The sequence below is a fragment of the Fukomys damarensis genome, unplaced genomic scaffold (genome assembly GCF_012274545.1).
Source record: "Fukomys damarensis isolate Sample0158 unplaced genomic scaffold, DMR_v1.0_HiC HiC_scaffold_12, whole genome shotgun sequence".
Lineage (NCBI taxonomy): Eukaryota > Metazoa > Chordata > Mammalia > Rodentia > Bathyergidae > Fukomys > Fukomys damarensis.
Window position 1 is genome coordinate 20076443 of NW_022900924.1, and position 25285 is coordinate 20101727.

General features: G+C 49.7%; 1 protein-coding gene across 1 annotated transcript in view; it reads left to right on the plus strand.

Moving 5' to 3' along the window:
- The window catches only part of LOC104848381 (transmembrane protein 132B), a 267981-nt gene extending 249294 nt beyond the window's left edge, over positions 1–18687 (plus strand). Inside the window, exons 6-10 of the mRNA XM_010604288.3 lie at positions 6775–6980; positions 14314–14584; positions 15888–16079; positions 16904–17060; positions 17143–18687. Of these exons, the coding sequence (XP_010602590.1) occupies positions 6775–6980; positions 14314–14584; positions 15888–16079; positions 16904–17060; positions 17143–18134 (1818 nt within the window). The 3' untranslated portion in view covers positions 18135–18687. The remainder of the gene's footprint in view (positions 1–6774; positions 6981–14313; positions 14585–15887; positions 16080–16903; positions 17061–17142) is intronic.
- The last annotated feature ends 6598 nt before the right edge of the window (positions 18688–25285 follow it).

Sequence of the window (25285 nt, forward strand, 5' to 3'; positions counted from 1 at the left end):
AAGTATGCAGATTTCTGGGGAGTACTAATGCATGCTCTCCACTGCTGTTGTGGAGGAATAAACTTCGAGAACACGTAGTTCCTCCCGGGTTAGGACCGTGAACGCAGGACAAATCATTAAAAACAGTGAGCAAACCAGGACTACACTGGAGTGGAATCAGACCTGAGCAGATGGCCAGTGAAGCTTGTTTCCTGGTCTGGCAGCCTTCTCCCCGAGGACACCTACATTTACAGCAATAAGGGGCGGATTAGATTGCTGTGGAAACTCCTGCCTCATTTGGTGTAAACAGAAAGGAGCCAGGGGCCACCCCCGACCCAGGCCACAGCCGAGATGAATTGCAGGCTGAAGAAGCCAGACACGAAGAGTGCGCACTGACTCCACCTAGATTTGGTTCTGGGAGAGGCAGAGTGGTCTGTGGTGGCAGGGAGCACAGGAGTTATTTCCTGGGGTGAGGGGCCCAAAGAATGATGGCAGAAGGAGGCAGAGATGGCAGAGGGAGGCAGAGATGCCTCTGGGGCAGCAGGGATGTTCTTTGTCCGAGTGTGACGTGGTTTCATGCGGGCACACTTGGAACAGGTGCACCGTGCTCAGTGCACCCTCGGTACAGCTTCTACCTCCACAGAACTAATGACAGGCCCTGCACATGGGTTTAGGCCCTGGCATTTGCAGGCCGCTTCTAGCCCTTTAGATGCAGGACTGGGACCGTGTCTCTGTGCCCAGGATGCTCCAAGGCGGTGACACGGCCCTGCCAATGCTCTGACAGTGGGCCTGAGTGCCAGTGCACCCCCTGGCCCTCCCCAGGTGTGACCTCCGGGCAAGCAGCCTTTCATAGGCCTCAGTTTCTCCATTGCTAATATAGGGACAAAGCAGCCACGGGCTGTATAGTCAATGAAGGCACCATAGCTGTTATTTCTTTGATATTACTCGATAAAAGTCCGGGTAAATAAATACTGACTGAGTGTTTATCATGCGTGAGACACAGTGTGCGACACGTGCAGCATGTTTAGCGTGGGTTTTAACTGACTAGGTTTTGCTTTTTGCCTATGTTAGTACGGAATTGTAATGTTTTTCTGGGAATTGTGTGAGACACACATGATGTGACTCCACAGTGTTTGTCTCTTCTAACTTGGGGGCGCCATCCTCGGTGGAAGAGGGGGCTCCAGAGCTGTCTGTGCCCAGCCAGGGTCCTGACTGCAGTCTGATGGTCACAGGGTAGCCCAGAGGACGGCAGGCACAGACCAAACTCTTGCTGCTTTTCTAAGTAGCAAATGAAGTGAATTATGTGTCTTCCAAGATCCCTGGAGGAAACATCTCCATGTCTGGGGAGGCCCCTTCCTTCTTCTTTGTTCTCCGGTAATGGAGCTGCACAAGTCTAATCGGACAGTAAAAACATTAACCTCTAAAGGCGACTTTCCCAGGACGACGCTTATAGCCCATCTGACGCCTGCTCAAAGATGAGCCCGACAGAACTTGTCTGTTTTCCATCTCCAGCTTCGCCTTCTCAGATCCCCGTACATCGGGAATGGTGGCATTTGGTTTGCGATGCCCCTCTTGGTTCGAGAGCCCTGCAGGTATCTTTCAGATAACTGATGGGAGCTGACTGGGTTTTGCCTCATCACGCCTTCCAGCCGTGTCTTCGAGCTCCGTTCCTGGGTGTCCCCGCACGTACTCTCTGTGACCTCACTTATGGGCTCTTCATTCTGGCCAAGATTGACCCCTGGGAGTCCAAGGTCCCACATTTATCAGCTTTGTGTTCCCACATTTCCTGTTTCTTCTCCTGGTCTGTTTCCTGTAAGACATGAAATGACTTTTATTTTTCTTAATGCCATTAGCACGGGGCCCTGTGTGAGTCCCTTTGTCTGTCCTTGCACCCGGACATATCTGTTACTGTGACACGTGGGAGGGAAGGGGTCCTGGAGGAGAGCTGGGATGAAGCCGCACGTTCAGCCTCTGTTTATTGAGCATCTTCTATCACACACCAGTAGGACGCACAGCACATGACTGGAGCACACTGTGGTGCAGACGCAGAGACACCAGATGAGGGGGTGACGAGTTTAGAACCAAAAGGGTGCATTCTGAGGCGAGGGATTCGAGTCGAGGCCTATACCTTTGTGATTCTTTGGTGGAAAGTTACAAAAATACATAGATCAAAATGGCTTCACCAGCAAGGCAAATCTCCTCATAAATCTCAGAGTTAGGCAATGCCAGGTGGGCCAGTCCACTGACCCCTCCAGGTCATCAAGGACCAGGTCTTTCTGTCCTTCCTAGCTACAGATTCAGCCTGGTCCCCCAAGCAGCTTCCTCAGAGTTTTTGGGTCCTCAAAGCGCTTCCACTGTCATTTCCCACTACATTTGATGGGGAGATGCATCACTTCCCGTGTGTCTCTTTGATTGAGGAAACGTATCCCAGAATTCCTGCCCTCTCACACCACATTGGCCAGAGTTGTGTCACATGCCCCTCTCTGGAAACCAATCACTAGGGAGGAGGATGGACGGGCGAGGAGGCCCAATAGAAGCAGGCAACATATACGTGTGTGCTGGGCAGAGGGGCTGCTGTAGGAAACCAGTTGTGAATGCCATGAGTTCACCGCCTCTGAAGGACCATCGAAGGGCTTTGATATGGGACTAGGCCCAGGAGAGCTCAGAGGAGAGATGGAGACCCATGAGGAGGTGCCTCTGCACGGCTGGGGTTGACTTGGAAGGTGGGGCCAGAGAAGGAAGCCAGTCTAGATCTTCAGGCGCTGGAAAGCCTCTGTCAGGAGTCCAGCCTGTATGGAGTGTGGCACACCCTGGAGAGGGCTGAGGTGCAGGCTCGCATTGCGACACACACGAAATCTAGGAGGGGGCTACCTTCCTGGATCCTGGACTTGGGACAGGAGAGATGAAGATGGCGACTCTCGCTTCGTGGAGTTACTGTGGGGCTGATTGCAGGAGAAGTGAAAGGGAGCATCTCAGCGAAGTCCAGCACGCACAGGTGCCGTCTCCCCCATCAGTGCCCGATCCTGAGGTAGTTATAAGTCACAGTGAATGCCTAACTATGGTGCACTGACCATTGCCTACGGAGGGCACACTCACACCCTTCACAGGCTTCAGTCTTAAATCCTGAGAACAATTATTCTGTTAGGTCCCGTTTCCTTTAACAAAGAGAAATCAAAGTTCATGAGTGTGAGGTGACTCGCTTGAGGCTGCCCCTGTTCTGAGTGTCAGCACAGGAATTCAAATCCTGGCCCTGTGAGCTATACCCGCTGCCCCTTTCCCTGTCCCTGCCCTGGTTTTCTCTGTTGGAGGATGAGACAGGAAGGCCGAGCATGCTCCGTCTTGCCCCATGTCACCTGCTGTGCGCGCCCGGTGCATTTCCATCAGTGACCTGAAAGCCCTCCGAGTATTGATTTTAGGGTTATGAGTAACTTTTAGTAAGTGGGTCCTTTTGCAAATACAGAATCTGTAAGTAATGAGGGCCAACCGTAAGTTGGGAGTGGGCAACTCTGGCCACTGACTATGATGGCCTTTGTTGGGTGATTTTAATTGAATTACATACAGGTGGGGACTCACACATGTCTAAAGGATAGTCACGTCCCAAGACAAGGGGCTCCAGTGGCAGTTAACATACAGAGCTGCTAACACCTGTCACTCCGTTGCAGTTTTGATTTACTGTTTAGCATGTGAGCTATGCACTGATTCCTGGAAGAGGGGCAGGATGAAGTGCCCCGAAGGAACGCAGATGCACGGCGTCCTTGTTTCATTTCTCGTCAGTTTCCGAAGTTGGAATGACGCCGACCATGGCCAGTGACCTGAGAGTGACTTGCAGGGATTGGGTGTGGGTGAGCAGCCAGGGGAGCGACAAGCAGGAGGCAGCATTTTCTACACATGCCTGAGAGTTGAGGTGTGCACCCTGGGAGGCAGGGTTTGGACAGCCCCAGCGAGAGGAGGCCCCTGGCTGAGGCAGGGGAAGAAGGCACGGGCAGGACCTAAAGCACCGCTGCCCCTTCATGCTGGTGTGGAGGACATTGGCAGGCACCCGAGCAGCGCAGGCTTGGGTCTTCTCAAGAGCTTCGGCTTCTCTCACTGCTGTGCCCTGGGGAAGGGGGGCTCTCTCCACAGTGGGGCTCCCTACCCCTCCTAAAAATCGAAGTGGGTGGCGTGCAGCTGTGCACTGAGGCGGCGGGACGGCACCGCGTGGTGAGAACGTGACCTCCATTCCATTTTCTGCTCTCAGTGGAAACCCTGCTGTAATTGCTCCTTTTATACTGGGGATGATCACGCCGGTTTAAGTCCCTTGAATGTTCCTAAAAGATAGCCGATTTCCTCTGCTCATTGTTTATCTTTCCCTTTTAAAAAAGGAGAGCAAAAGAAGGTTGGGAAAGTTGTCTGCTTTTTCCTAAAGTTGGAAAAATTAGAGATGCTCTCTTCAGCGCCCACTGGGACTTGTAGGACACGGGGCACGTTGGCTGCAGTTCTCCACCAGAACTTTAAAAAAGGTGCTAACTGTGCAAATGTAAGGGCCACTGGGGGATAATTTGATATTTGTATATGGCATGTAATGATGAAATCAGGGTAGTTAACATTTTAACTCATACTAGTAAGTATTCATTAGATCCCGTGAGATATTTCAGGGCATGGATATGATGTGTACTGAGGAAGTCAGGGTGATTAGCCTATATCCATCCCATCATCGCTGTGATTGGGAATGTCAAGCCCCTCTCCTCTGGTTGTCCATAAAGTAGCTAACGGGTTACCGTGAACCGTAGTGCCCACCACAGTTTTGTGGGACCCCGGAGCATGCCTGGGTGTTTGAGATCCTGCCCTCCCACACTTCCTCCTCCCACCCACCGCCAGCCTCTAGCAATCAGCAGCGTACATGCGGCTTGACTTTTAAAAACCGCTGCGTAGGAGAACAGAGTTTGTCTGAATTCCTTGTCTGAAGTATTCCACTTACCGTTTCGTTCCATTCATTTGCTGCAGATGCTATCCCTGTTTTCATGGCCGAGTTACGCCCCATCGTGTAGTGTATGACCACAGCTTTGTTGTCGGCCCGCCCGGCGGTGGTGTCTAGGTTGACCCCGTTTCTGGGCCGGGTGGGCAGTGTTGATGTAGGTTGCGTGCACCACCCTCGCTTCTCTGTGCTGATGTCGGTCCCTCTGGCTGCGTACCCAGGCGGGACAGCTGGGTGGTATAATGCAGCTCCTTTTAACTTCTGTGGACCCTCACGCTGTTCTCCACCATGGCCCTGCTGATTTGCATCCCCACCAACAGTGCATCAGAATTCCCTTCTGCACCTCCTTGCCAGAGTCCCCCACCCCTGTTGATAATGGCCATTCTAACTGGGATGAGATAATATTTCGCTGTTTTGACTCTCATTTGTCTGATGGCTAATGAGGTTGAGTGCTTTTTCATGAATTTGTTGGCCATTTGAATTTCTTTTCTTTTTCTTTTTTTTCAAAAACAGACACGCAGACCACTAGAACAGAATAAAGTGCCCAGAAATAAACCCATGCATTTACAGCCAATCAGTTCTCCATGAAACTCCAGAAACACAGGGGTAAATAGTGCCGGAAAGACTGGATAGTCCCAGGAAGAAGACTGAAACTCAACCCCATCTCACACCCTCTACAAAAATAGACTCAAATGGGTTTTAAAGAAACCCTACCTGAGTATAAGACCTGAAACTACTAGAAGAAAACAGGGGCAACATGGGCCTGGAGGGTGGTGTTAGTGCTGACTTCGGTGGAGAACCGGGCAGGCGATGACTTGGAAGTTTTTTCTGTGGAAATTGGCGTTTCTGACCTTGCCCTTGAGTTGTTCTCCTGGTGCTGATAGACAGACAGACAGATGACAGCTGGGCTTGTGCCCGTGGCTCAGCAAGGTGGCGGTGAGGATTTGCACAGGTGTATGTTTTGCGCAGGGTCTGTGACCTCAAGCCAGGTGTGTCACATGCTGGCTTGGTTCTTCATCAGCAGAACGAGGTCAGGAGCCCCTTGGAGTGCTGTGCTTCCACTGCGAATGACCGGCTTATTTTGTCTTTTGCTCATGCTGTGATTCTTGCTACCTCCTCCCTTCCTCTAGTGTAACACCAGCACCTTTTCCTGGGGTTCCAGGAGGGAAAGTCAGCAATAGTTTCTTTGTTTATCCAGACGATGTGGCCTGAAATGGGGGCATAAACTGTTGAACCCTGAACCTGGGAACACAGGAATTAAATACGGCAGCTCCTGGAGCTGACACAAAAGATTGTCTGTGCGGTGCTGCACCCTCCACTGTTGCAGTTTAGCACAGCCAGAATAACCGCTCCCGGGAGTCGCTAGTGCATTTCACAAGGGCTTTGCTCACCAGAGTTTTGGGCGCCAAGCCCAAAGTTCTCTTGATTTTTTTTTCAGAAGATCCTCATTGGGGATTGAATAGACTATTTTTTTTTTTAGCAACATAAAAACCCATATATATTTTAAAATATGGCAAAAGAGTGAAATACGACACATCCGGGATCTGATCAAGTTCACGGAAAAGGTAAGATAAAGATAAAAAAGCACTCGCAAAAGCAACAGAGATTATGTAACGCCATTAAATTGTGCTCATGTTTTTACTTGTCAGCATTTTGCAGCATAGAATGGTTTTCCTTGAGTCTGTTTGTCAGGATCTGTCACTAATTAGTACCGACAAGTGGCCCTTTGTGCCGCCTGTGCGTCATCCGTCAGCGCTGCGCGGTTCGTGCACTCCAGCTGCCCCCCATCTCCCTGCGCCTTTCCTGCTGATGCACCCCAGGGCTCTCTCTCTTCCCCCAAGGTCTCCAACACCTGTGACTCCATTTTCGTGAACGGGAAGGAGATGAAGAGCAAAGTGGACACGGTCGTGAACTTCACGCATCAGCATTTCACCACCCAGGTGGAGGTGACCGTCTGGGCGCCCCGGCTGCCCCTGCAGATTGAAATCTCCGACACAGAGCTGAGCCAGATCAAGGGCTGGAGGATCCCGGTGGCCTCCAACAGAAGGTGAGGACCAGAGAGGACCTGGAGCTGAGGGTCCGGGGGCCCCCATCTCTGTGGGGGGAAAGCTGGCGCAGGCAGCCATGGCCACAGTGTCTTTGTGGACTGGGCTTTGGTTTCTGTGGTGGAGCCAGGCACCTACTGGCACCACCACAAGGAGAGGGAACGGTGACAGTCGCAAGACGGTGATGCTGTCTGACTCCTCTTAGAGGGTTCATTGCAATGAAGCAAGAAGCACCGCGGCAAGGCCTGGCATTTAGGATGTAGCTGTTTCCCAGGCCCTGCTCACACTGTTCATCCTGTGCTGCCTGTCTTCGGTTCCCCTGCCCGTCAGAGTTGACTCTGCTCATGGGCGACTGCCCCGTAGTTGAGACAGCCAGTTCTGGAGTAGAGCTGCCCGAGTTTTCGCCCTCTGCTGCCCACTAAGTATGTGACCTGGCGACTTCTTAAACTGTCCATTAACTCAGTTGCTTCATCTAGAAATCTGGAAAAATGTTAGCACTGAACAGTTGTTCCAGGAATTCAGTGAAATCAGGCATGCTGCAGCAGACAGAATTCCAGAGCTGACCCCAGATGCCCGAGACCCCCGTCTCCTGCTCATCCGGTCTCACACTAACTGGGCAGTGTGCTGAGGGGCGTTCCAGATGGGACTGTGCCCTGCCAGTCACTGTAAGATACGGACGAGACCTGGGTGCCCAGCTGTCAGGGGGTCTCTTACCCTGGCAGCACTGAGGGAGGTTGCATTTGAGGGTGAGAGCAGTTAAGATGCTGCTGGCTTTGAGGATGGGTTAAGCCAGCTGCAAAAGAAAGTAGGTGACATCTTCAGGAGCTGGGGAGCCACTTCAGAGTGACCACCAGCCAGGAAATGGAAGGCTCAGTCCTTCAACGATGGCAGCCAGATAACCTGCCACGACCTGGCTGCTCCTACAGGGGGTCCTTCCACACCTGCAGGGCAGAGGGCAGCCACACTGCTGCCTTGCTGTGGCCTTGTGTGTTCCAGGAAGCTGGCTGAGCATGCCGGGGCTGTGGCCCACAGATGTGCGAGCAAATACCTGATGTTGTCTTAAACTGACATTTGTGGTAATTTATTTTGCCACTGTAGGAAAAGTGAACAGAGCCCCCGGTGCCGGGTGGTGGGCATAGCTGTAACACCTTCTCCCCTGTGCAAGCGTGCATGGCCTGGGAGTCAGGCGGTGGGGAAGGCACCGGAAGGGTTTCGAGTAACGTAACGGTAATGGAATGGCCGCAAACAGACTGTTAGTAGAAGCAGGTGGGAGGCTACTGCCCATGTGGCATTGGGAGCATTGAAGAGAAATCCTGAATCACCCTACAGAAAACTGAAATCACTGAGAACATGGAACCTGCCAGGGAGGGTTCAGGGGGACACTAGGAAAGGCCCTTGTCAGGTAGGAGAAGCAGCTTAGCAGAAGCATTTGCTGCTGTGGTGTGGAAAGCGAGCAAGGCCGGCTGTGCCTCTGAGGTTTCCAGGCTGCCCCTTGGATTCCTCTTGCTGCTTATAGAGAAGAGCGCTGGAGGGATGGATAAGCCCAGAGGAACAGGACCCCAGGGGCTGGACTTCTCAGCACCCTCCGTGGTCGGGAACGCGAGTCACACTCTGGCTGAGTGTGCTGTGCAGCGAACTCTCTTGGTCCTCTGGAGTGTGGGAGGCAGGCCCAGGGCATCTGCCCCCCACCCTGCAGAGAAGTCCTCCCTCCCCTCCGGGCAAAACCACCAGGGTTGGTGCACTGCGGAGATATGTGCGTGTGTGCACATGTGGTGTGTGTGTGTGTGTGTGTGTGTGTGTGTGTGTGTGTGTTCACTATATCAGAGGAGGGAAACTGACCAGAACAGCCCTGCCAGGCTCTGAGCCCAAACGATCATTAGAGCTAAAACCCATAAAACTGGGCCAGGTCTGGCACATGGGCACAGGACAGGTGCAACTAGAATGATTTTAGTGGGATGCAGGGGTTTCTTTCATAATGTCCCAAGTGTATAGAACAGAATAAAAAAAATCACCAAGGAAATAAAAAGCTATCAGGAATTACAAATAGTTTGGAATCAGTGAAGAAGCAAAAGATCTCAGGAAGGAAATAGAGTTTATAAACAAGAACAGGATGTGAGTCATTAGCTAAAATGTGTGATAACTGGGAAAAGCCCCCAGTGAATGGGCCAAGAAGCACAGCAGGGTTGACACAGGATTAAACCAGTGAAGCTGGGGACGGACAATAGAATTGACTCCCATACAAAGGATAGAAAAGAGTGGGGAAAAATGAACAGGGCTTCAGGGGTTTTGGGAACAATAAAAAATCCTAAAATTACTATAAACTAGACTCTGAGAAAGAGAGGAGAAAGAGTGTAAAGCTGGAAGAGTATTTGAAGAAATAATGGCTGAAAATTCCCCTAACTTGGCAAAAGATATAAACTTACAGAGTCGAAAAGCCGGAGAAATGATAAAAGTGATAAACCCAAACAAGTGACGTCCTAATGAAGCCTTTGAAATGTAAAGACAAAGGCAGAATCTTCAGAACATCCAGAGAGAAGTCAGTGTCTTAGTCACCGTCTCATCATTAGGACAGAACACCTGATACCCACGACCTAAAGGGGCGGGACTTGCTTTGGCTCACATTTTTAAGGCCATGGTTGGCTGGCTCCAACCAGAGACAGCATGGCGGAAAGGCCTGGCGGGGGAGACCCCTCACCTCATGGAGGTCAGGAAGCAGAGGGAGGAGGACGAGCTGGGGGGGAGAGGGACCCTTTCTGCCCATGCCTCTGGTGACCACCCCTCAGCTGGACCCTGCCACCTAGCAACAAGGCAGGCTTAGTGCTCCTATAATCCAGTCACCTTCCGAACACATGAGGCTTTGGGGGCCATTTTATTTTATTTGTTTAGTTTTTAAAAATTAATTTTATTGGTACATTTTAGATATACATAATGATCACATTCATCGTAAGGACGTCATACACATACATAATATACCTTGGTCTTTCTTTTTTCCCCAGTCCCCTCCTCTCCCTTCAGTCCCTCTCCCCCTTCTTATTTACAAAAGCATCATTTCCATTTTGTCCTTCTATTCTTTTTTCTTTATCCTCCTTCCTTTCCTCCCTCCCCTCCTTCCTTTGCTTCTCTTCCTTCCCTTGTTCACATTCTCATTTGAACTTTTTCTTTCCCTATCTCCATATCTACTATACATTATGGTCCTTATTTACCCTTTTGGTTTTTCACACCAGAGAAACAATGCGGTATTTAAACATGTGTATTTGATTTATGACACTAAAGAATATGGTCTCAAGGTGCATCTACTTAGCTAGAAATGTCTCAAATTTATTCGTCTTTATCCATTCATCAGTTTGTAATAGCTAAATCTCAGAAAGAGCCCAAATGCCCATCAACCAATGAGTGGCTGTGGTAGGATGCTTTTAATTCTTTCGGGAAGGTACCAAGAAGAGCAATAGCTGGGTCACAATGAACCTCTTGTTTTAGTTGTTTGAGGAATCTCCACACTGATTTCTGCAGTGGTTGCCCCAGTCTGCACTCTGAGTAGCAGTGGAGAAGGGTTCCTTTCTCCCCAAATCCGTGCCAACATTTTTGCTGGTTGATTCCTTTTTTTTTTCAGCTTTAATTGAGTTTATTGGTACATTTTAGGGATACAATACAGTTACATTCATTGTTGGGATCTTGTACCTCTACATGACAAGTCTTGATTCTCATTTTTTCCCCTTACCTCTGCCCTCCCTTCACCCCCTCCTCCCCTCCCCATCTACAAACACTTTATTTTCATCTTTTCATTCTCTCACATTTTTTTCTTTTCCCTTTTTACTCTTCCCCTACCCATCCCACCTTCCCTACATCTTTAGCTCCTTTCTTCCCATTTCTAAATGTTAGTAATCTTATTAGAATCTTATGCATTGTTGCAGATTATTCACACCAGGGAAACTATTCAGTATTTACACACGTGTGACTTATTTATTTCACTTAGGAGTATATCTTCAATATGTATCCATTTTCCTATGAATGAATCTATTTTCTCGTTCTTTATGGATGAGTAATATTCCATTTTATAGAAAAACCACATCTTCTTTATCCAGTTTCCAACGGATGGGCAAATGGGCTGTTTCCAAGATTTAGCTATTACAAACTGTGCCACTATAAACATGAGTGTGCATACTTCTCTGTGATATGATTCTTTTAGTTCTTTTGGAAAGATACCCAGCAGAGGGATGGCTGGGTCAAATGGAACCTCCAGCCCAAGCTCTTTGAGGTATCTCCATATTGATTTCCGTAGTGGTTGCACCAGTCTGCACTCCCACCAACAATGGAGAAGGGTTCCTTTCTCCCCACATCCCCCCCAACATTTGTTATTGTGTGATTTCTTGACAGCAGCCATTCTTTGTGGGGTGAGGTGGAATCTCAGTGTTGTTTTCAGCTGGTTGATTTCTTGATAATGCCATTCTTTCTGGAGTGAGAGGGAATCTCACTGTTGTTTTAATTTCCATCTCCCCATGACCAGTGACGATGAACATTTTTTCATAGTCTTAACTTTTGGGGCCATTTTAGCTCCAGGTCATCAGGTACAGGAATCAGAGGGAGAGAATTCCTCACCTGAACCCATGAGGCCAGAAGAATGGAGCGAACTGTTCAGGTGCTGAGAGAAAAGATCTGTCAGCCTTGAATCTATATCTGGCGAGGGCATTCTTCAGGGTGAAGGGGAAACAAAGACAAGAAGAAAAATGTAAGAAGGTTTGTTTCTGGAGAACTACACTTGAGGAGTGGCTAATAGAACGTCTCCATAAGAGAGAAAGTGATAAGTGAAGAGATACAGCACTGAGAAAGGAAGGACACGATAGGATGGGTAAACAGGATAGAATTGTTTCCTGAATTCATGAGTTCCTTCCTGATGAAGTTTTTTTTCTTTTGGTACCAGGGATTGAAATTGGGCCCTTGCACTTGTGAGGCTTGTGGTGGAACCACTGAGCCAAATCCCTGGCCCCCTTCCCAATGAAATTCTTAAATCATATTTGGACGCTGAAGCAAAACAAACATTATAACATCATCCAACTGGGTGTTAAAGTGCATGGATGGAACCCTTAATTTCATGTTGGAAGGCGGGGAGGGCCTGGGACTCAGTGGAAGCTAAGTATCGCCATGCACAGTGTGGAGTCTCGCTGTCACGCCCAGTGGGCCACACACGTGTGGGTGTTAAATCACGTGATGCGCACACACACGCATGCTCGTAAGATCGTGAAATCGTAAAGATCTCCGGGACCAGTGCCAGCTCCCGCAGCACCGAGAAGGTCCTGAGTCACGGAGAAGCTTGCAGCAAGTGTCTTGGGTCTCCCTGTACTTTTGTTTCTTTTTTTTTTACTTTCAGCGAATTTACAATTATTTTAAAATTTAAAGTTAAAAACATAAGGGACCGAGTCTGTCCTAAAACCACAGAATTATATTGTTTCAATATTAGAGTATCAGACTTTCTCACATTCACAGACAACTTCTACAAAATGCCCAGTTTTAGGTGAGACATTAAACAGCTTTCATCATATTCTTTGTTTTACACATTTAATTAAAGGGAACTTCCCACTACGACAGATGTACATCTAGTGGCATTTATTATAAAATAAACTTAATCTAAAATTTAATATAAAGACAAGGAGACGTCGTTATTGAATTCCGAGAAGACACTGTTGTCTGTCAGTGTGTCCATCTTTGTTAACTAACGAGGCTAGTGAGCAATGGAAGCTCCACAGGGCCAGATACGCATCCATGGTAGCAGTTGCTGGGGTCACACGGCCACCGTGCGCCTTGGTGTTAGTGGACACACACAGAGGGCACAGCCTTCCTGACATGAATCTTGCCTGTCATAGTTTCTTTCTTGTTGCTGGAACAAAATACCCAACACCTGCACGTTAAAGGGTGAGTTTATTTTGGCTCAGTTGGTAGAGGTTTCAGTTCATCGTCCGCTCTTTGCAAGGCAGGGTGCCCTGGCATAGGGACATGGTGGAGGAGGAACAGTTCATGGCAGGACAGGCAGGAAGCAGAGAGGGATCATGGGAAGAGGAGGGAGACAGACTTGCCATGTGACACCCACAGTAACCTACCTTATCCCACCCACTCCACTGCCACACATTACAGCCAGGTGTAACTCACTGGTGGACTAATCCAATGATAATTCACACACCCACGATCCAGCCACCTCCCCAAAGCCCTGTGTATGAGTGCCTGAGGGGACACTTTAGATACAAGCCATAACCCTGCCCCTGCAGGCCATAGCCTGTCCTCTGTCCTGTGTCTTTCCTCATTGGCAGAGTCAGGATGATGATTCAGCCTCAGTCTCTAGTATTCTGTGAGGATGGAATGAGTTAAGCCTGCTTGGCTATGGTGATTCAGTTGTCATGGTGATGGGAGGCCAGGCCCATAGCAGGTCGCCTCAGTACCCATGAATCCTTGCCCCTTCACCCCCGATACCCTGCTGATGTCACAGACGAGGCAGTAGCCACTGAGCAAGTCCATGTCCAAGGGAGGTGGGACAAATTCTTCTTTCAGGGAAGGTTCTGGAATTACAGCGCTAGAGAGGATTTCTTGGGGTGGGGTGTGTGTGGGTGGGGATCACAGAGAAGACGTGCTGGAGAAGAGGACACATTGGGGTCCTGAGGGAGGGAGTGAGGGAGGGAGAAGCCAGGCTGGGTGGCCCCAGGGAGACGTGGTCAGGGTTTTCCAGCAGGAACCGCAGTGCTCTGCAGTCAGAGCAGGGGTTTGGTTCGGCCCGGCCTGTGGTAGCAGAGGGTGCTTTGGTGCTTTGGTGCTTTTGGGGTTTCGAGCTCCGAGGAGGCTCCCCAGTGGGGAGGTGGGCGCTTGTCCCTGTGCTTCCCGGATCTTCCCGCAGTGTCATCCCATTCGCATGCCCACCTGGCGGAGGGAATGCACAGCTGTCCTCGTCCTGACGTCCAGCATGAGGACGCTGAGTCTAGCTAGCGGAGGGGAGGGGAGCTGGAGCCAACTGCCCTGGACTCAGCTGTCCTGTTCCCCACAGACCAGGCCAGGGCCTGCTTCCTCCTCCCCACAGGGGAGTGGCTTTTCCAGCACAGAGGCCAGAGCCCCAGCCTCCGCCCCGGGGCCTGGATCTCCCACCACTCTGGGCGAGAGGGACGCTGCATCTGCCGTCCCTGTCCCAAATGTGAGGCCACCCATGGAGTACACAGCACCCTGGAGTGCTGTTGAATGAGTCGTGGATGGCTGGCAGAGAAAACTGTTTGCTCTCACCGAGCTTCCTCGTACAGAATCTAACCCAGGGCCCAGGCGCCCATGCCTACAGGAGGCTGACCGCTTTGTCTCTGTGCCCAGGCCGACCCGGGAGAGTGAGGATGAGGAGGAGGAGGAGCGGAAGGGCCGGGGCTGCTCCCTGCAGTACCAGCATGCCCTGGTACGCGTCCTCACCCAGTTCGTGGCCGAAGTGCCAGACGCGGGCCGGCTGACCTACATGCTGGGCCCCGACTGGCAGTTTGACATCACCGACCTGGTCGCTGATTTCATGAAGGTGGAGGAGCCTAAGATCGCCGAGTTACAGGACGGCAGGACGCTGGCAGGCCGGGAGCCAGGAATAACCACTGTGCAGGTATAGCTGTCCGCTCTGGTCACTTAGCCCAGCTTCTGCCTGTCCTGATGGGCAGCTGAGTAGCTGTGGCCACCAAGGACACGTACACGGGTGAGAGAGTGCATGCACACCCAGGAGAGTGGTGTTGGGGTGCCCGGAGCGAGTGTGTGTGTTAGAGAACTGTGAGGGACGATAGGGTATTAAGTGAAAAGGTGATATTTTTGGTGTCTTAGTGTTGAGAGGGTTACTGAATCTTTTATCATGGAGAGCTACAGAAAACAGTGTGATCTTTTCCTCGATATGGTGGTGTACTTCTTAAAATGTACTCTGTTTGGCATGCTGGGGATGGAACTCATGCGAGGCCAGTGCCCTACCACTGGGCAATCTGCTCACCTGTTTTGGAAGTTTTTTTTTGAAATGGGGTCTTGCTAGTTGCCCAAGCCAGCCTGGAACTTGCCAACCTCCCACTCCTTTATGTCTTATGAGGTATATTGCCTGCAGAGGGTAGTCAGATCTCTGAAAGCTTATTTTCCCCATCGCCTGGAAGTAACCATTTAGCTTTGTGATATATTAGCTGCACTTAAAGTTGATTCATTAGCTGTATTTCAGGAGTAGACAAAGATTTTTAAAAGCATGTATTTGCACTAAATAATGAATATGTGGTTACAAACTCTCTAATAGTAAAACAATTTCTAGCTGATTCTGGGGGGTGGGTTGCAGTGTGTTTTCTCTATACAAACTTAAAATGTAGCTTGTTCATATTTTAGGTGCTGGCAAAATTGGGTTAAACGTGTTCTAGCCTGTCTTTGCCCCCCATTTCTGTGTAACGGGTCCCCAGAACTTTAGCATCTTGCAGCAACACTGATTTACCAGTCCCAAGTCCAGGGTGTGGTGGGATCTGGCCTGGGCCTCACCTGGGCTCAGGGGAAATAACTGGCTTCAGAAGGAAGGACTTAGCCCTCGTAGTTGCATAGCACTGAGGTCCCTGCTTCCTTGCTGTCCTCCTGGGGCCACTGTTCCCAGGGGACACTGACACTGCTTCTCATGCGTCCCCCATCATCGGCAGTGGCTGGGTCAAGTCCTCTTCACACTCTCTGTGTCTCTGATGCCTTGTGCCATCGGCCAGGGCACAGCTCTTTGCTTCTGAGGGCATCTTTGGTTGCCCTGCGCACAGACATGTCAGTCACAGTGGTTGCTGTGCTCAGATTTGTAGATGTGAGTCCGGGCGGCCAACTGGAAGCTGCCTGCAAAGCACCAGGAGGAGACTGGTGAGCCAGGAGCTCTGTTAGGTGGGCAGTGCTGAGGTTTTGTGCTTGCTCCCCAGGTTCTGTCGCCACTCTCCGACACCATCCTGGCTGAGAAGACCGTGCTCGTCCTGGATGAGCGGGTCACCATCGTGGAGCTGAGCGTGCAGCTGGTGGCTGGGTTGTCTCTTTCCCTGCAGCCTCACAGAGCAGACAAGAGGGTCATCGTCTCCACAGCGGCTGCCCAGGAAGTCCTCCAAGCCCCACAGCAGGTAAGAGCCCCAGGGGCTCTGGGCCTGGTCTCCGTGGTGGCATCCGGGAAAGTAGGTGAGGAAAGCACTCGCGCACAGCCACTGCCTCCGAGTCCTTCCTGCTTCCAGTCCAACCTTGCGGTGTCTGAGAAAAGCCTTCAGGACCTTGGGTGCATTTTCCTTTCCGGTGGGCCAGTGTGTACTGTGAACAAAAGATTGTGTGTTCACCTTTGCCAACAAAACAGGTGACTGTGTGCTTGGAAATTCCATGCAGCTGCTTGAACAGGCCTGGCTGACAGGCCCCAAATTGCTGCTGTTTACTGCAATGATTGGCGATCCTACAACTCTCCTCCATCTTTAAACTTTTATAAATCATTTATAAATCATTTTTAACAACGCAGGGGCCCTACACTGTACACGCTGGCTGCCGGCCGCATCCTGCAGGGCTGACCGAGAACCTACACGCCGTACGAGTGTGCTTCCTAATAAAGAATGAGCAGAGCGATGGTTTTTGAGCAGGAGCCTGCTTAGTTGCACCTGAAGTTGATTCAGATCCATTTCCTGATCTCTCAAAGTGTTTTCAGAAAGCGCAAAGTCAACTCTGTGGTGCGGCGTGCAATAGATTAATCTGCACTTTAGTGCATTCATTAAAATGTATTATTTGTTCCTCATTCCGGTGGGGCTTTAGCACTTTATTGATGCCAGCTCAAGAAATAACAAGAACCACTCAAGATTAGAAAACAAGTTTTATATTTCTTTGTATGTTTAAATACTTGATACAGGAAATCATATCTCTGTAAATTTGAAGGAACCCGATTATAACATGACACTTTTTCCCCCCCTAGGAAGCAATAGTCAGTACTTGGCTTTTGTTCAGTGATGGTTCGGTGACACCTCTAGACATCTATGATCCCAAGGATTTTTCCATAACCGCGTCATCGTTGGATGAAATGGTGGTGTCCGTCCAGCCAAACCTTCAGTCTAAGTGGCCGGTGGTGGCTGTCCCAAGGATTTTTCCATAACTGTCTCTCATCAAATGGTGTCCGTCCATCCTGATCTTCAGTCCCAAGGCCGGTGGCGGCCCCAGAGGGGGAAGGACAAGGGCCGCTGGTGAAGTCAGAGATGATGATTAGTGAACCTTGTCAGAAGACCAAGAGGAAGAGTGTTCTTGCCGTGGGTAGGGGAGATGTCAAGGTCAAGTTTGAACCAAGCGTGGATGGGCACCGAGGAGGCAGCAATGACATCGAAGGTGTAAACCGGGACTACCAAGACCGCCTCGGTAACTCCATAGAGCGGGAAGGAAGCCGGGAGCGAGCCGTGCAGGAACGGTTCCAGCATGGCGCGTCCGCTGGCCCGGAGGAAAGGACCAACAAAAGCACAGCCCTGCAGGCTCCTGCGGGAGGCAGGGAAGGGAAGGTGCTCGGCAGTGGTGGCGCAGATGCCTTCACCAGCTTCCCCACTCAGGGGAAGTCGCCGGGACCCAACAACCCCAGTGACCTTGCAATGGCCTCGAGGGGCCTCACGGACCTGGAGATCGGCATGTACGCCCTGCTCTGCGTCTTCTGCCTGGCCATCCTGGTCTTCCTGATCAACTGCGTGGCGTTTGCCTGGAAGTACAGACACAAGAGGTTCGCGGTGAGCGAGCAGGGCAACATCCCGCACTCCCACGACTGGGTCTGGCTGGGGAACGAGGTGGAGCTGCTGGAGAACCCGGTGGACGCGGCGCTGCCCTCCCAGGAGTGCACGACCGTGCTGGACCAGGGGCTGCAGTTCGAGGAGAGGAACTTCCTGCTGAACGGCGGCTCCCAGAAGACTTTCCACAGCCAGCTGCTCAGGCCTTCTGACTACGTCTACGAGACGGAGATGCAAAATGAGCCCGTGAGTTCTGCGGGCCCGAAGAGGAAGCGGGTGAAGTTCACGTCCTACACCACCATCCTCCCGGAGGACGGCGGCCCGTACACCAACTCCATCCTGTTCGACAGTGATGACAACATCAAGTGGGTCTGCCAGGATATGGGGCTGGGGGACTCGCAGGACTTTAGAGACTATATGGAAAGACTGCAGGACCAGATGTGAGCTCCTTTTTTACGTTTGTATTCACCTTTATGCCTTCTGTTTTTGGGATGGTGGAGCAGTGACTCGATCAGCAATAGGGATGACTTAGCAGGGTTTACCTAGAGGAGGTCTGGCGGATGTCCACCAAGGCAGGCCTCCGAGGCCTGGAGCCACGGCCGCCGGGCTTGACCAGGAAATGCCTCTCACACAGCTGCACACAGGGCCTGGAGAAGTTCTGAGACAACGGTCCCTCTCCGGCCCACTCTGAGCTCGGTGCAAGTACAATAAACCCGACCCTACAGATACCGAGTCATCTCATGGCAACTGGCCACGTGGCGTGCAACCAGGAAGGATCTGGGTGGTGATTTTTCTACTCTTAGACCTTTTAAAGCACAGTGGATGCTCAGAGCCTCTGGCCTGAGCTGAGACGTACGCGAGAGATAACTGAATGTAGCTTCCTTGTTTGTTAGGTCGCTCCTTGTTATTTTTTTATGTACATTTGCACCCGCACACGTTCCTTTGTCCTCCGGATTTTTTTTTTCTTTTTTGTGAAATGTGAAGCAAAGAAATTTCAGTCTTTCCTTTGACGTCTGTCCGATTTCCGTGCGTGTTTCACTCCCCGGAACTTGCCATGCCCTGTTACTTCCTGGGTGCCCTGCAGGATGTGGGGTTTATCCAGCCATCCGCACTGTGGAGGGGCAGAGTCTAAGGAGTTTCTTCTCGCTTTGTTCTTCCTTCTTTTTGCCGTTCAACTTTCCTGAGTAGGACTGGGGTGGGGTTTTACTTAAAAGTGCTACTATCCAGCGAGGGAGGGCCATCTCTTTACGGTTTTGTACAGGAAGTTTAAAACATTTGGAGAAAAGTTGTGAATCACAAACATTTATTTTTGTCATCCGCTTGTTGACAATTCTGAGGAGCTCCTGGAGCGCATTTCTGAGGACAGAAAGACCCCAACATAGCTGTATTTATAGCCGTATTCTCTGTGGTCCACACAGTGGATTATCCAAGCTGGCACCTAAAAGAGGAATTGCTCCTCTACAGAAAGGAAATTGTCCAAGAAATGGCTTCAGACTAAACTTTCCATTTTACCAGAACAAACACAATGTCTTAACGGTGTTTAAAGTTAGCAATATGTAGAAATCCATCTGTACAGTGACCCAGAAAAACAAATCTCAGTCTTGACCCTGGCAGAGGTAGAACTTGTACAGGTATGTACTGGTGCAGAAAAGCAGTAGATTCCCCCCGAATTCATAAAAGTAAATGACTACTCCGCAGTCTAAGAAGCTCACCTCATGAGCAGTCCACACCTGCGGAAAAACAAAAGTGGTCAGAGAATAAAAAAGATTCCTGCATAATCTTAAAAAGTTGCTTAAAAACAATGTGAATGGTCTCAGGCACAGCAGGATTTTTGAATAAGCAAAATGTGAGTTAGGACTGGTGGGATTGCGAGGAACATCAGTTTGCTGGAGAATGGATCAGGGTGTCCCGCTTTAGCAGCCCAGAGTTTGCAGACAGGTTCTCTCAGGAGGAGCCCCCCAGTTAGCCAGCAGCCTGCAGAGATCATTGGGGAGGTGGCCCCCAGCCTGGCAGAAGAAAAGCTCATGTACTGATTGACACGGCTCTCCAGGTAAGTCCAACTTCTCTCACAGGCACTCAGTCCTGTCTCCCTTGGGTCTGCAACGTCACCCCTGGGGCTCATTCCCCAGAGAGGCGCCTCCCTGTGCTGGAGCTCCACTGGCACAGGATGACAGGGGCAGTGGCGTAGCTAGTTGAGAAGGAAATTCCCATTTCTGTGGGTGTAATGTTCAGGAACATTACAAGGATTTCTTCTGTGGTGAGCCAGTCACTGACCGTGGTCCTAGGGACCACACGCTCACCCAGAGAGGGTCAGCCTTGTATCTGTCTGTGTTAGGACTCAGTCAGTTCAAAAGAAAAGCCAAGTGGAAGGTCATGAGGGGTCCCTTTCATCACACAGCATTCACGTGTAAACGTACATGGAACACACATTCACGTGTGCATCAGTGGGAATCAAGAGTGGATGTCATTCTCGGTTTGGCATGGGCATCTCTCAGCATAAGAGTCTCACAGATGCGTTTTGGTCTCTCAGTATTGCTTGAGCTCATAACCTGTGGCGTATGTCACCTTGTTTTCCAGCTAGTCAGTTACAGCTACTTAGCCCTAAAAAACATCTACATGAAAAGGAAGAATGTAAGGTACCAAGCCTGGAAATCCAGTTTCCCAGAGGCCATGCAGTGTTCTTGGGTCTCTAGCTTGGTACGGCTGAGGTCTCCAGATTACGGGTCTCGGTAAATAACCTGAACCACATGGGGCTCCCAGGTCCCTCCTTTCACACAGGAGTGGCATCTCAGAGGAAGGGAGGAGAAAACCCTTCCAGGGTGCACAGACTGTGAACCCTGTGGTCACACGGAGGAAAGTTGAGGCACAGGAAAGACTGTAAGACCTAGAACAGTGGAAGGCATGCAACCACTTCTGCAGTCCAGATGTGCTGCTGTTGGGGCCGGGAAGCAGCTGCCACACCACAGACCTGGAGTTCAACCAAACAGGTGTGTTGTACTTGAGAGCGTGAAGAAAAGACAATAGCAGCTTTCTTTGCAAGAACATCTAGCAAACTGCAGAATACTCTTACATGATGAGAGAATAATCAACTTCCTGTTCCTACTGCACACTGGCCGGTGTAATAAATTCCCAAACCAAATAGTCCTTAATGTCTTGGCAGGGAATTTCTATTTATAAACTCGAAGGGAGTGAACACACGGATTGATTTTTGTCCATTGCGAGATCTGCCGGCTAATTTGTACCTTGCTAATTTTAAGTTTTAGGAGATCCATCTTCGCACATTCTGATCAACACTCTTGTTTCCTTTTTAAAGGAAGGGGTCATTCCAATGTTGAGGTGTCGAAAACACAGTAAAAATTGTGTTTGCCAGGGAAGAACTACTTATAGTCCAAGAGAACGCCTGCTGCGGTGGTCTCATCTGAATCATACCTGTTCCTTGGCACCTTGGGGGATTCTACTCCAATCCCCTGAAAAAACGGTCTCAGTTCTCCGTTCTTGTCTCTGTAGATGACACCACAGCTGGTTTAAATGCTCAGTAACCCATTCCCCAGTACACATGATCTGTGTGTGATGTAATGCCTGTTTTGTAAATGCACAGAGGGGGTGGTGGAAGAGTTACGCTGAAATATGAATAGCAGCTATTTTTGTATGTAATATAGGCAATATACTGAAACTCCGAGAGTTGGAATAAATACCCTTTAAAATAAAAGCATGCCAAGCCGTAGCTTTTAAATGTACAGACAACCAGTTCGAAAAATACCTAAACTGTTGGGAAAAACATTGAAACCTGGCATGGTGAAGCTAGGAGTTCCGGCCTGGACAGTCCATTGGGATGGTCGGTGGAATCTGCCAGAACACTTTGATCTTCCCCTTCATTACTTTTGGATTTTTCCTTTTTCTCCCCTGGAAATCTTTCAGAAATAAAGTGACTTCATTTTCCAGCATAAACGTATATTCTAACCACAGGGTAACTCATCATTTTTAACATGAAAATAAACATTTCAATACCCTTCTGTTGGTTTCATTATTTTATCCACGTATTTCTGCCTCAGTTTCTTCATCTATATAACGGGCGGTAGATTGTGTGTGTGTGTGTGTGTGTGTGTGCACGTGTGTGTGTGTCTGTATTTTCCTTTCTTTTCAGCCAAAGATTTTTAGCACCCTTGATGCAGCAGTAAATGGACACCAGAAGAAAACAGTCCCCCCAAATGGCAGTTCTTCCATACTAACAGCCCGGTGTGTGTTCTGCTGATAGGCCGGATGTCTTCTGAAAATGGGCCTGGGCGTCTCTCACCCTCTCCAGGGCCAACTCCCATTGAAACCTGGTGCTGATACATGAGCCATGTGGCAGCCTCTGGCTCTGTCGCCCTTTTGGTCTTCACTCTCCTGTGGCTTGGTTCTGTGTCTGTATTCGGGCAGGGACTTTACACGGGGTCCAGGGTTCAGGGTGCTGTGGACCCAGACAAGCGAGCTCTAGACACGGGAAACTCCAGCCAATCGGGGGCTGTGCTTTGAAGATGGTTCCACGGAGAGACTGGTGTTTGCCTGGCCCGTCCCGGTGGGCTCTCTCTGGGTGTTTCTGCCAGCACCCCTGTGGCATTTTGGCACATGCTTTGGAGATGCATCAGGACATCTCTTGGGCCACACCTTTACCACGTCATGAGCATGTCCACACCACACCACCTTTCTCCAGGCCCTGCACACATCTCCGAATGCTGGCTTACGAAACTGAGGCTGCAGAGTAGCAAGTTTTCTTTTAAAGAAAAATCAAGTGAGCCCCAAAGCTCTCGCGGTGTGTGGCCCCACCGTCGGGATCGTTCCTCTGAATTGGGGCGATTGTTCCCTCTCAGAACACAGGACCGAGACATGGAATCTGGCTGCTTGCCTGTGATCACAGGGTCTCTGCACAATTTAGTGAAACCCATCTCAGAGAGAAAAGGGTAAAGAGAAAGTTGGAAGCGAGATTTGCAATGGAATGAAGATTTCGGTGTAGATTTTTGTGTATGAGTGTAAAGTGCAACTGCTGCACTTCACCTTTCTTTGGCATTGAAATTCTCGATGCCTGTTAGTTCCTTTGTGGTTTTGTGCAATTTAAGCAGGCTACTTGTTTGCTTGTAGAAATTGCTAAAAGAACAAAAGTTCAGCCACACCCTAACTGGGCCTTGGTGTTCACAGACTGACTATGGCGCAGCTCGAGCAGAGCAGGGCGCCGTCATTTGCCAGATGGGAAAAAAATGATGCGAGTCCATCAGGGAAATTATCTTGTCAGTCGAGGAAGAAACAACGCTGTCGACTCACAACATGGGACGATCTGTGTGTTGCTGTGAGTGTCCTTCACATTGCTTTGGTTGTAGTTGCGGCTCCTGTCAGTTGTCCAGGTGAAACATTGTAACTAAGTGCTAAGGACCGAGAGATCTCTCTTCCAGACGTGGCAGGGGTGGGGGGGCACTGTAATAAAACACTTTACAGACAGGTGGATGCTGCCCAGGAATTCAGGTCCATGTAATGCTGATTTTTCTACCCATTTGAATCCAGCATCTGTGGGGGCTTTGTTTCAGGTCACCCCCTCCTCCCAGTTTACCAAAACGCGAGGATCATCAAGTCCCATACAAAATGGCATAGTCTTTGGGTATGACCGATGCGTATCCTCCTGAAGTCACCCCCAGATGACTTGTACCTAACAGTTGTAAATGCCGAGTAAATAGTTGTCACATTGTATAGTTGAGAGGGTGATTACATGAAAATGTCTCTGTGCTCAGTACAGATTTCATTCTTTGAACATTTTTGCCCTGAGGTTGGTGAAAGGCCGGCCTTACCTCTTTAGCACAGCCTGAATCACTCCGGACCTGACAGTTCTGTTTACATGTCCTTTGGTCAAAAGAGCACACAGCACTTCGTGTTTTCCACGCCAAGATTAGGGCCCAGAGCGTCTCCTGCTTTGTGGTTAGCGCCTCTGTGGGAATCCGACGGTGCGATAACGCGGACTGTCAGCGTAGACACTGCACATGCGTTCTAGTCACTTCGTGGGCTCTGACTGGCCCTGGCCCCTGTGTCCTGCACCGACAAAGCATGTTCCATTCTTACGAGCCTTGTAAGGCCTACAGGAGAACAGGCCTCCCGCTTCGAACCATTCCTGTTCACTCATCCTCTCTGTTCCTCGGTCGCCCCAGGGCGCATCTGTACCTGCGAGAGGAGCTATGATCGTCACTGTTCTCTACCGCAGAGCGTGCCCCCAGCACACACGCCGAGATGCCAGGCCCGCCAGGCGGAGGGGCTGCGGTGCCTCCTCAGCTCGGATGCGGCCCGTCTTCAGCTGCCATCCACCTGCGCCTTATTTTTAGATGTATAGCGAGGGCGTTGGTTTAATATCTAATGTGGATTCCACAAACAAACCCCTGCTCGAACCTCTCTCACGCGCAGTGTGCATTTAAGCCCCTGCCACTGCTATGCAAGGCAGGAGCCAAGGGTGGAGAACTAAATTAGGGAAGAGGGATCACCCTGGGGCAAAGGACTGGCTATGAAACACACCACACTTCCACCACCAATTGGGAGCAGGGTAAATGCAGGTGAGTGCCCGTGGAGGGCTGGACCTGAGCCCGGCCAGAGCTGCACCCGAGAAGACCCCAGCATGGCACAGTTTGCTATGGGCCACTGCTCCCTTTCAGACATAATGCATTTAAATATTCATTAGATGCAATGATGTAAATGTGTTCATGTTTTGTGCATTTACTTTTCAAATCAGTTAAGAAAGGAGATGAGACATGCATTAGACCGTGTTTCATGATTGCATAGTTAACTTTTACCAATGTGACTGGTTTTGTGCGTGTGGGTTGGAATTACTCCAGGGTCACTCGCTTTCACCCTGACACGTTTCCTTTAGCATTTGTTACAGGGAAGCAATGAATTCTCTCAGAGGTAATTTATCCAGTAGCATCTGCACTTCGTGTTCTTTTCTGAAGGATATTTCCCCCAGAAAAAGGATATTTGTCTGGCAGTTTTTACTGTCACTTTGAACATAATCATGCAGTTCCCTTCTGGCCTCCAGAATCTCTGATGTGAAAGCAGGTGTTACCTTTTTTTGTGGTTCCTTGTATGTGATGAGTCATTTTTCTCTTGTCACCTTCAAGACTTTCTCTTCAGTGTGTTGAACTCCTTGGATGTACAGATTAATGTTTTCTATGAAATTTCGGGTGTTTTCAACAATTTTGTTTTACATTTGCTCCATGGTTTTCGTTTTTCTCGTATCCCTTTCATGCATATGGTTTCACACATGTTTCTGAGGCTTTGCTTATTTTTATATATTCTTTTCCCCCCTGTTCTTTACTTTCTGTGGATTACATAACCTCTCTCTCTCTCTCTTTCTTGTTCACGGATTGTTTGATTATTTCTGCTAATTCGAATTGCTGTATGTACCTATGACAAGAACCAAATCGCATTCAATGGTTAGGTTCAATGTTGACCTCATGGGGCAATTTGATTCAGTTCTCATCTACTCATCCAATTTGGTTTGTGACCAGAAACATGGAAAGAATTAAGTTCATGAACTCAGGCCTCTCTCTCTCTGTGTCCCCTCCATATATATATATATATATATA